Source organism: Phalacrocorax carbo, chromosome 10, assembly GCF_963921805.1.
Source record: "Phalacrocorax carbo chromosome 10, bPhaCar2.1, whole genome shotgun sequence".
In the NCBI taxonomy this organism is placed as follows: domain Eukaryota; kingdom Metazoa; phylum Chordata; class Aves; order Suliformes; family Phalacrocoracidae; genus Phalacrocorax; species Phalacrocorax carbo.
The window spans coordinates 1,194,227-1,205,786 of NC_087522.1; the positions used below are offsets into that span (position 1 = coordinate 1,194,227).

The following is an 11,560-nucleotide window of genomic DNA, read 5'->3' on the forward strand; positions in this document are numbered from 1 at the left end:
GAGGTGGTGGCCCCTGCCCGGGAGCGGGGACCTGCCCTCCTCCTCCTTCCCGCAGCAGCAGTGGGAATCGGGGCAGGCTGGGGCAATATGCAGGGTAGATGTTATTTAAAACCATCCCTCCCCCTGGTCTCGCTGCCACCCCTGCGCCCTCGCCGGAGCACGCTTCGATGGCTCAGTGGCAGAAGCAGAAGACCCATTCCCTGCATCTCCCCCAGCTACGAGGCCTCACACTGCAGCTTTCCTCCTTCCTATGAGAGGCGTAATCGCTCCTGTCCTTCTCCAGCTTTTCACGTAGGAGGGAAGGCCAAAGACTAATGTATAGAAAACACTTTCATCCTTGGCTGAAGCGTGCTGAGGAATGACAAGAGATTCTCCTGGCGCGGAGAGAAGGAGCCTCGGGGCTGCGAGAGGCTTCCAGACACCCGTCGGCAGCCTGCCGGCTTGCTGCCGCACCCTGGGCTGGCGGGGGGGAGTGGCAGGTCCCCATCCGGAGGGGACCCCGCTCCGCTGCCCCACGGGGTCCCCGTCCCCCCCAGCCCGCTCTGCGGCAGCGTCGCCGGCTGCTCGGCGGTGAAGCCGCGCGGCACAGCTGCTGCGCCGCGATAAGGTTTGCTCGGCTGAGCGAGGCTGTTAAGGCAAATGGAGGATTTGGCAAGGATGCTGCGCAGCCTGGCAGCAACGACTGCCTCGGCTGGCTCTTAAGGCAAAGCCGGAGCTGCTGCAGGCTCAGGGCGGCAGCGAAAGTCGAGGCGAGATCGCAGCTTGTCTCACACAGCGACGGTGACCTTTCCCCGCCACACAAGCAGCCCCGGGGTCGGGGTCAGGCAGGAGGCAGCCCAGAGGCAAGGCAGCCGGTGACCCTTGCAGCCCCTTGCCATTGCTCGTGCGAAGATGTGGTGTGATGCAATTGATGATGCCAATGCATCAAAGCACTCTGACGGTTGCAAAAAATAATTGTAAGTTGGTCTTTAACCCCCAGCCGAGCACAGCGAGCCTGTCCCAAGGGGTTTCTGCTCCCTTGTAGGGGGGAGCCCGGCCTCTCCAGGGTGCTGCCATCCCTGGGGCCAGGGGTAGTAGGTCTTCTGGGCATGGGCAGCTCGACGAAGGTGCCAGCAGCATAAGCCAACACTGATTTTAAGAAGTTAATTCAGGAATTCTTTAAAAGGTGTTGTTGGTAGCCTCTTTGGGGGTTGCTTTCCCTTCCCCTTGTGATTCCAGGCACAAACCGAGAGTAACGGTACAATTAGGGGACAATCACCAAATCACCAGCGAAATGGGAAATGCGAGCGTTCGAGAGGCACAAACGTCAACCCCCAAATACTGCATTTTGTCCCCGCTTTCCACCGCCCGAGTCCCACGGGGTGTATTGCGAATGCCAACGCCCCCGCGGGCTCCCAGCGGCCCCCGGGCAGGCCGGGGGGGCGGGGGGTCACACACCCCCCTCCGCTCCCCGCGCCCACCCCGGGGCTCCCGTCCCAGCCCAATGCTCCTCCTTCAGTGCGAACCGCGTGGCAAAAAGCAAGAGCCCGAAGCCCCCGGTGAGGCGGTGGGATGGCAGCGAGGTGCTGCTCCTGCTCCCACGCCTGCCCTCTGCCTTCCCCTGCCCGCCTTAGCGTTTCTTTATGACTCTCTTTGTCTCTGTAGGATACAACAACACAGCTCCTAACAACCTGACGTGGGAATGGCTAAGCCATCCTCTGCAGCCCGACAGCACCAGGTTTGCCTACAGATTGTGGTGTCAGGAGATAAGAAACAGGCAATGTCTGAGAAAATCATCATGCAGTATCACCCGTCCAGCAGCCACAATCATTTCTCCTGCCTCTCCTCGTGATGACTATGAAAAACCCTGATATTTTCAAGGCTGTCAAATGCAGTCACTCACCCAGCATGCAAGTGATTTTTGTAGTGGTTAAGGAGACGAGTGAAGCCCAGGTATCCCACCACATGTTTCAAAAGGGAGAAAAATCCTGTTGTGAGCGGACCTTTCCACCCCTTCTCCTTTGACAAGCGGCTGCAGGGTGGCAGCGGCCCCCGTGCAGGGAGGGCAGCAGCAAGAGCACGGCCAAAGCAACGGGGAAAGATGGGATGGAGGAACGGACCACGGCATTTTTAGTGTTAACATCCTTGTAAACCCTTGGAACCGAGGCGGTGGTTAAACGATGGCAAAGCAGCCCTGCTGCTAAGGCTGCCTGCCACGGAGCGCGGTGAGGACGGGAAACCCGCCTGGGGAGCCTGATTACCCACAATGTCAAACAAATGCAAACCATCAGGTCGCCATAAGAGCAACTCAATCACAATCTGGCCCTTTTGCCAGCGCTGGCCCAGAGGCAGAGCTGCTAAGGGAGGTTTTCTGGTCCCGCCAAAGGCTCCCCTCTGGTTGTGGGGCACGAGCTAACCCGAATGCAGAAATCCCACTTTGTCCTCGTGTTTCTCAGGAGACCACAGAGCGAGCAGACCGTTGTTTGTGCCAGCTGCTCTGCATCCTCCCAGCCTCGGACAAGCGAGGGACCGGACCAGGCAAGCGAAGCCATCACTCAGCAGCTTTACCTGGGAAAGCTCGTGGCCAGGCAGAGGTGTGCTGCTCATCACGCAGCGCGCCTCCAGCCCAGAGAGTGACCGTGAGCAGTCGCCGCGCTCCTGCCTCCGATAGAATCACTCCAAAGGACGTGGGATGGTTTAAAGCATGAAGCACGCCCTGCCCTGAACTCTTCATTTGGAAGATACTGTTAAATACCAGCTGCAAGTAGATGGTTAAAAGATAACACAAATGTAAAACAAGAAAATGTCAGAAAGCATCCCCGGGTCCCCGGGGCTGGCCCACTGGCCCATGGCACGGCGGTGTAACGGCTCTGCCGCGCGGCGATGCAGCCCGCTGCTCCTCCTCGGCACAGGCTGCGGAACCTCTCCTCCCCGGAGCCGCCGCAGCGCTGTCAGCACGCACAAGCCGAGGGAGAAGACACCAGTTGTCACCCCGGCACTGTCATTCTTTATCGCAGCAGGTGTCTTCTTAATCAAAGACGTATCTCGAGATGCCCGCTGCTGCCGTCCCCCCGAGCGAGCCACGGCTCATTACAGCCCGAGCGGTGGGACTGCACAGAGCGAGAGGCAACGGATGCATTCCCAGGCTGCCTCACCCCAGAGGAAAGCTACAGAAAACCTCTGGTGCTGAGCCTGAAGTGTCAGCCGAAGCAAACCCACCCGTGAACCGCTTGGAAGGGGTGTGAAACCACCTTCTCCACACGAAGCACTAACCCAAAATGCAGTCAAACACCAGCTCCAAGGAATCTGCTCCCCAGTGTCATTTAAAAAGCTGCAGGGAGTTTTAGCTGTTGCAGCACGGTTGCAGCCCTTGCCGCCGGGGGAGCAGGGCAGCGGGCGGGCAGGAGCCCTCCCCGCTTCCTCCAGCATCGCAGGCACGTGGAGAAAACCCTGGCCGAGCGCGCAGCCCTGCTCACGCCCCGCTGCGCTTCCCCGCTTGCTCCCCGTCTCCCCGCGGGTGCTTCAGGTGACTCGGTGAACGGGGTGGGCACCTTCCCCTCGGTTGTCTTTGCCTAACTCACCCCCAGCACCCACCAGCGCTGATGTGCGTTAACGACAGTGGATACGTAGCATCTGCATCCTGCCAGCGCACGACCATGCGTCAGCCGGAGATGCTCAGCACCACAGTGAGCCAGGGATTAGCCCCCCCCGCCAAGCGGGACCCCTCGGGCAGCGGCTGAGCAGCCCCCCTATACTTATGGGTTATATAATTTCAAGAGCAATTTTACTTTTCCTGAAAAAGGATATTAATGTCTATTTATGATGTGCACATTGTGTTCATTAAAAATCCATGGTGAAATCCATGTGAAAAGTAGCCACTGAGACGTGAGAAGCACTGAGCAAGTTTAATGCCATCTCACCTCACCTCATCCCAAACAGCAGGGGCAACTGAAGAGCATCACAGGTCCCCACGCCTGGAGCATCGCCCTGAACCACAGAGCCAAAGAGCACCGCGTGGTCCAGGGGGGCTGTGCCGGGGGGCAGGGGAGGGTCTTTACCCTACAGACCAGCGATAACGGTGCTGCGTGCCTTCCCGGGAGCTGTATAAGAGACGAACGCTAATGAATCCACCCGGCCTCACATTACAAAAGGCAAAACTCACGCAGAGAGAAGGCAAGTGATTTACCAAAGGCCACGTAACTCTTGGCAGCAGAGCCAAGCATCTCTCCACGCTCCCTGGCTGCTCTCGGCAAACACCACCCACCGGCACCTCCCGGCCAGCCCGCGCCAGCACCCCACCTCCCCCGGGACCGGGGAGAGGAGGATCCAGCATCAATCCGTGGGGCACCCTCCCCCAAACCACGGCTACGCTCCCAGCCGCCAGCCCCAGTGCCACGGCTTGCAGCCTTCATTAGCCATCCCTAATTATTCACAGCCGTAATGGAGATAGTGACCTTGCACGGGGAAAAAAACCCCACTTGAGCCTCATTCAAATTCAGACTTCCACCTCTATTAAACAGTAACAGCTCTTGAGATGACAGACTCTGCACCACGCCTATGCAGCAATAAAACGCCTGTTTCTGAGCTGTTCACAGCATACATTTTACTCATCACGTGCTGCTCACAGGCAATGTGGGAACCAGCTCTCCACACCACCCCGGAAGACAGGATTTTTGTCCAGATAAATGCTGCAGCGGCCCAGGAGGGTAAATTCTGCACCTGCCGTTGAAAGCGACAGTTTCTCACAGCAGAGCCGGTGGCCGCGCGCTGAAGCACGGCTCCTCTCCGGATGCCTTCCGAGCAGCGGCGAGAGCCGAAGGCACGGCTGCCTGGAGGCGCAGCCCCGGCTGGCACGGGCCTGCGGCCCCTCTCCGAGCAGAAAGATTTTTATGGCTCTTGGCATCGGGCCACATGCCACACGAGCGTGGGTCTGGAGCAGACCCAGGGTCCGGTTAGCCTAATTTCCATCTCTATCAGAGGAGAGTAACTAATGCTTATTCAATGCAACCTCCACCAAGCCAAGGTTCAGGGATTTCCTGAGTCAGAGGTTATGCCCGGGGCATCGTACGGGGCACCTCGCAGAGCCCCGTGCTCGAGGCATTTGTTCAGTCCTGTTTGACACGGGTGATAAAACCGACCCCAGTGCCCGGCACGTGGCCTGCCCCTCCTCGATGCTGTCCTGGTGGGAAGGCTTTCTGGGGGTGGAGGGGACGGGTTGTCAGACCTGCATCGGACAGTCTCAAACTGGTCCCTCTTCACCTCCACCCACAACATCTTAGATGTCTCCATCACCTACTTTCCATCACACAAGTTAACTTGATGCCTCCCAGCTCTCATATAATGAGGAGCAAATAACCACTCTCCGTCCACCTCCCCAACCTCCCACGCTGTTACAGACCTGCCCTGTCTCCCCCTCCATCGCCCCCAGCCCGTGCTGATGGACCCCCACGCACACACCATCACCCCAGGGCTCTCCTCGCTGCGGCGCCGGGGCCCAGGAGCATCCCCGGGGCAGAGCCGCGTGCGGCGGCACGGGGGGCCGTGCTGGGGCTGCCGGCTCGGTGGGCTGGAGCAGCCGCCCGCGGGGGAGGTCAGCGTGGCTGCGCACGGGGAGCTGCAGAGACACCGTCACCGGCGCCGGCGCCGCTGGCAGCACCGCGGAGCTGGACCACGAGCGCCGTGGCGAAGCGTTCGGTCGCAAGACGGGTTGTTGATGAGAATCTATTACAGACACCAGCCAGACAGAGGAACAGGATGAGCAGCTCCTTAAATACCTACCTATAATGAGTAGCGAGAAAAAGTGCTCTATCATGGATGATTGCAATCTCAGGGACATTTGCTTGGCGCTTTTAAAAATTAAAGATAATAACTTTCTAACAGAAACAATATTGCTGTCACCTTGGGGAAATTCTCTGCTTGGCCTCACTGAGAAGGACCGAGAGGAGCTGAAGGCAGGGGAAGAGCTGGTGGCTGTCCAGGGGCAGCTGCTTCCAGCCCAATTTACCGCCTGCGGCGCGAAGCGGCTCAGCAGAGCCAAAAGCACCACGGACAAACCCAACTGAGGGAAAAAGCGTAACTGCAGCAGCACGGCTGATACTCAGGAGCAAGGGCAGAGCGCGTCCCTGCGCCCCACGCTTCTGGTCAGGCCCGCTGGAGGGGGAACTGAAAACTGCAATTAAAAAATCAGAACTCGGGGCTTTGGATATTGGAAGTGGCAGTTAGGACAGACGCATGGCTGGTAAGAGAAGCTAATGGGATCAGTTAAAATAAATCTGCAACCAAAAGGTTTAAGCAAAAACAAGGAGGAATTCTTTAGTCACGTTAGAAGAAAGAAGCTTTACCGCCGATGTGAATCACCACCAGATCATGACAGTGCAACTGTCAGTCATGAAGCAGAAGTGACACACGGTTATTTATTCATCAGATACTTCTGTTCTCTACTTGGAGACAAATAGGCTTGTGTTCCGCCAGGAGTTGGGGAGGATGCTGAACGGCAGCTATTAAGTGTAAACATGAAATTGGTAGGACCAGAGCGCTTTCTCCCGAGAGCGTTCAGAGAACAGGCTGAGAAGTTTTTGGAAGATCTAAAATGGATTTTAATAAATCTTGGCATTCTGTTGAATTTCTAGAAGACAGGAAAAGCCGGTTTAATGTTTAATCAGACCGTACCAGGAGCGATGGGCGGTGGTAGGAGCTGTGTCCCCTGCATCGCCTGTGGGGAGGCTGAGGTGGGCAGGGAGGAACCAGGGGATGGGACAGACGTCAAACAGCCCCACGGAATAATGGATTTCTCGAACTTCATAAATTTTTCTTGATTCAGTTACAAATTTGATAAATAAAGGGAATCAATGACATAATACATTTAGTGTTCCACAGGGTATTTGATTTAGTTCACCTGAAAAAGTAAAAGACCAGTATTATGCAGAATCGACAGCGCCTTATTACAGGGACTGGGAGGCAGATTGCAGAGACTGTACTTTGTCATCGGATGGGATATTCCTACATGGGATCGCCTGTTACCAGAATAAAGTTGAGCTGTAACAACATCTTTACTGAAAGTATTAAAGAAAACATGAAATAATCGTGGGTAAAAGAGGCAGAGAGGATTTCTTATGTTCAAAGGAAGTTTGAGGGGTTAATTTGTTTTCCCAGTGCAACCGCTGGCCTAGGGACACGGCGGATTCACCCTCAGCCGAAGCCTCCGGGAGCGACCACCTATCTAAAACGCACCAGCAGCCAAGCAGGAGCTGCAGGTTGGGTGCAGAGAAGGCTCGGCAGGGTCCTGCGGGCTGCAGGGGTCAGCTGACAGTACTCAGAATATCAGGATTTAGTCTGGACAGGATCCCCCAGAAAAGACCAAAACCAAGCAAAGCTCTCCAGGCTTGGCAGGGAGGAGTTACGGGCCTGGGGAAGGCTGCGCTGGTGCTCCTGGGGGGACACTGGAGGCGGGGGGCCGGGGCAGGTCCGAGCGGGACAGCTCAGCTGAGAAACAGCTCTGGGTCCCCGCATCCTCACGCAGCCGCAGGCAGCCGCGTCCTCTGCAAACCCCCCGATGTCCGCTGCAACCCCCTCCACGTCCCGCCCCAGCCGAGGACGCCCCAGAGGGACGGCAGGACGCCGTGCATCCTCCGGGAGGGAGGCAGGCGGAGCGACGCTCGTGGTCCTCCAGAAAGGACAGAGCACTTTATTCTGATGAGGGAAAGAAAGAGGAAAGGAAAAATACCACATTGCCTTAAAATATGGTATTTCAAGCAGCCTTGGCCAAATTTTCCTGCTACTTCTGCCTGTTTCAGCTCCACATGGTGCCACGGAGCCAGTCCCAACCTACACCCCACAACAGGCTGGACAAGGGGGCCCCCTGCATTTAACAACGCCAAATTTAATTAAGTTTGATGAAAACAAAAGTTCTTTTTCTTGCCTAAAACCAGCACAAGCCTGAGCAGCTATTTCTCAACTTCAGCTTTCTCCCTGAAGTGCCGTGCCTTTCCCTACCTTTTATATTAACCAGGCAGTCACAGAGGAAAACAACTGCCGATAAACAGCCACGGGGGATGCACACGGGCAAACGCTGGCCACGCTCGAGCGGGAAGTACGAGAAGACACCTACTAAGTATTTGCATATTGTAAAAGTGATAAGCAGAACCCCAACGCTGCAATTTAAAACGGAGGCTATCCTAGCACAGCAGTCTGGGAATGCCTGCCTGGGCTCCAGATATTGAGTCAACCGCTAATTTGTGTTTTCCAGCGTGGGTGTCTCTACATAGGTCTGCGGCGGCTTCATTCAAGATTTATCCGCTCTCGCCTATGGGCTTTTGACGCTCACGTGGTGCGGGCGACTCCCACGCAGGCGCTGCGCGTGTGTGACTGACACGGATTGAAAGAGCATCTGCGACGGAGCGTGCACCCAGCGCTCACGTCGGTCATTTCAATAATCTGCCACGGACACTCCGCCAGGCGAGCGACCGGAGCTCGCCACTTAATTCCTCCGTTGTGACACACATTAAACTCCCGTTAGCGGCGGAAAGTTCACGGCCGAGGCGCTTCCCGACGGGCAGAGAGCACTGCTCAGCGCTGAAAGCATCCTCTGCCTGGGGATCTCGCCCTTTCGACTGACCACGCTCATTCCCAGCACGGGATGATAAAGTGCAACCTTTGTCTGTTTTTCAAGCCAGGTACAATCAGTGCACAGAAACCAGAGGTGCAGCAGGAACCAGACAGGACCTGCTGCACGTAGAAGTACTGGGTGCAGGGCCTCAGCACCCAGCGCTGCCCCGGCGCAGGGCGTGCTGGGGGAGAGAGTGGCTGCGGCACCCATGCTCAGCACCCATGCTCAGCTCCAGATGGACTCAGCCCCCGCTGCGGCACTGTCCTTCCTCCACGGGGGAACAGGCGCGAGCTCTGCACGGCTCGGCCGGGGGAAGTTTTCCCTTCCCAGCACCGCATCAGTTAACAGCCTGTGAGACACCAGCTCGTTTCTCCAGCAAAATTCAGGAGGGTGATAAGCAGCACCACCACGTCCCCCCAGCACCACCACAGCCCCACATGCTCACCCCTGCGCTGGCTGGGACCCTCCCCGCCCGGCCGACGACTCGGTGCCGTGCGCCCCCGCAGCCCACCCGCGCCCTGACGCACACGCAAGGGGTGGCAGAGCCTGCGCCCAGCGCGAGGCCTTGACTGTGCCACGGGCACGGCCGAGCAGCGCCAGCGCAGCGCCGTGCAGAGCTGCCCTGCTCCCGCTCCGGCAGCCGTCGGAGCGCCGGCCCGGGGGGAGAACGCGCAGCGGGGAGTGATGAGCCCCACGGTGAGCACATGCCCCCCTGCTCCCAACCCTGCGCCCGGGCTCAGAGTGATGGACTGTGATTCAGCTCTGAGCTCTGGCGTGGCACTGCTAAGCCCTTTCCTGAGTGTGCTGTGCCCAGGAGACCGGGGCCTCACCGGCTCCTTCCAAAGCAGTGATTTATTGCAGTGAGAGAAACATAAAACACTCGCTGAAAAAAAAATACAGCCAGCAAAACCAAGAATTTTGGAAATTACTCATGCCTCCAGTGATCCCATCTTTCACAGCCCTGGCTGCTGCCTCCTCGGCTCCCTCAGCCCAAGAAGGGAGACAGATTATCTCAAATTATTTATTATGGAATTAGAGCCTGATCCAAACCCTCCTTGAATCAATAAGAAAGCTCCAACTGACTTCACCGGGTTCAGGACCGAGCACTGGGAACAGACAGGGTATTTCTGCATCTGTGGCCGTGACTCACCGAGAACTTTCCTCCGCGGAGGGAGCAGCTCGGCCACCACGGCACGCTTGCCCCCACCGTCGGAGGTGTCGCTCCCGGGCTAGGGGGAGCCTGAGGCCCCCGGGGCCCTGCAGGGCAGCGGGGCAGGTCCCCCCGAGTACACAGGACACCAACTGCCGCCGCTAATTTTAAAAGTTACAGCCCAGTGGGATTCCATCCGCCGCCTTTTGCTGCGCAGGTACCAGCACCTGGCTCCGTTCGAGCTCCTGTTTAAGCACAGCCTGCTGTTGCTCATACACATCTCAACCAGTGGCTTTGGGTCAAAACCGCCCCCAAAGCGTGGCCCGCGCTGCAGGAGGGCAGCAGCTGCCGTGGCCCCTCCAGCCGGGCGCTGCTGCAGGAGGGAAGCAACGGGGCGAAGCGGTGAGGCCGGGCAGGCGGGAGCCCGGCCGTGGGGCGGCCGTGACGGAGCAGCCCGGCCGTGGGGCGGCCGTGACGGAGCAGCCCGGCCGTGGGGCGGCCGTGGCAGGCTGTGGGGCGCAGTCCCCCAGGAACGGCGGGGGTCAAGGCGCGATGGGGCAGCAGCAGCAGCCGCCCCTTGCCCCGCTCGGTTGTTCAGGGGACACTGGCGGCGGGGGTCGGCTATAAAAACGCCGGGTGCGATCGATGGCGTTCCCCGTGGCAGGGACACGGTGCCTGCGGAGCCTCGCAGAGGGGCAGAGCCTGCGGGGCTTTGCTCGCTGAGCGATTCCCACCAAAGCAGCCCCCGGGGCCGGCAGAGGGACCTGGGGCCCCCGCCTGAAGCTCCCCGTCTCCCCACGGCAGGCACACGGACGCACGGCGCGGCTGCCCACGGCCGGCGCCGCTCCCCGGGCGCGGGGGGACCTCGGCACCCCCCCGGGCCCCGCGTCCTGCGTGGAGGAGCCACCCGCGAAGTTTCCCCACGCCAAGGGCCGGGTGGGGCGGCGGGGCCGGCCAGCTGCCCACCCGGGGGGGACGCTCCGCTCGCCGGGGGCCCGGCTCTGCGCTGGGGGGGGGGGGGGGGGCCCGGGGTGCCCCCGAACTTTTGGGCAGGGCCCCCCGCGGGGCCCGGAGGGGGGGGTGCTGGGGGGGTGGGGGGCGCCCCGGCGGGGCGGTCGGTACCTTCCAGGCAGCACGTCCTCCAGAGCCCCGAGTGGGTCATCACCTCCTCGTTCTTGCGGCTCGTGTCGTTGTCGCTCGTGGACTTAGTCCTGCACACGCCGCGCGAGTAGAGCCAGTAGTCGGTGCCCACGGCGATGGTCATGAGGCTGAAGGCTGCGAAGGCTCCCACCGTGGTGATGAGCATCTGGACGCCTCTGTCACACATCCTCATGCTGCTTCATCCTACGGCGGCGGCTCGCAGGGGAAGGGCCGGCGCCGCCGCCCGCCGCCGCGCTCCGCGCTCGGCGCCTCATGCCCCCGCGGCCCGCGGCGAGCCGGGCCCCCGCGGCGGGGCTGCGTGGGGCCGCCGAGCCCCCGGGCGCCCGGCCGGCATGGCCCGAGCGGCGGGGCGGGGCGGGGCGGGGCGGGGAGGCGCGGGGCGGGGTGCGGGGTGCGGTGCGGAGCGGGGTGCGGTGCGGGGTGCGGAGCGGGGTGCGGAGCGGGGTGCGGAGCGGGGTGCGGAGCGGAGCGGCTCCGCCGTGCGCCCGCGGCGGGAGCGCGGCGCCTCTCCCGGCGCCTCCCCCGCGCCGCCCGGCCAAGGCATCGGCGGGGGGCGGCGGGGGCGGGGGGCAGCGGAGGGCGGGCCGCGGGGTGGGGTGGGGGGGCCGCTGGGAAACCGCCCCCCGCCCGGCCGGCGGAGGGGGAGCCGCTGGGGATGGGGACCG

The 11,560-nt window shown here is 60.3% G+C and overlaps 1 protein-coding gene across 1 annotated transcript in view; it reads right to left on the reverse strand.

The window, feature by feature from the left end:
* Positions 1–11,263, reverse strand: part of CACNG3 (calcium voltage-gated channel auxiliary subunit gamma 3) — a 32,581-nt gene extending 21,318 nt beyond the window's left edge. The window contains exon 1 of the mRNA XM_064461325.1: positions 10,857–11,263. Within this exon, the coding sequence (XP_064317395.1) occupies positions 10,857–11,067 (211 nt within the window). The 5' untranslated portion in view covers positions 11,068–11,263. The remainder of the gene's footprint in view (positions 1–10,856) is intronic.
* Between the last annotated feature and the right edge of the window lie 297 nt (positions 11,264–11,560).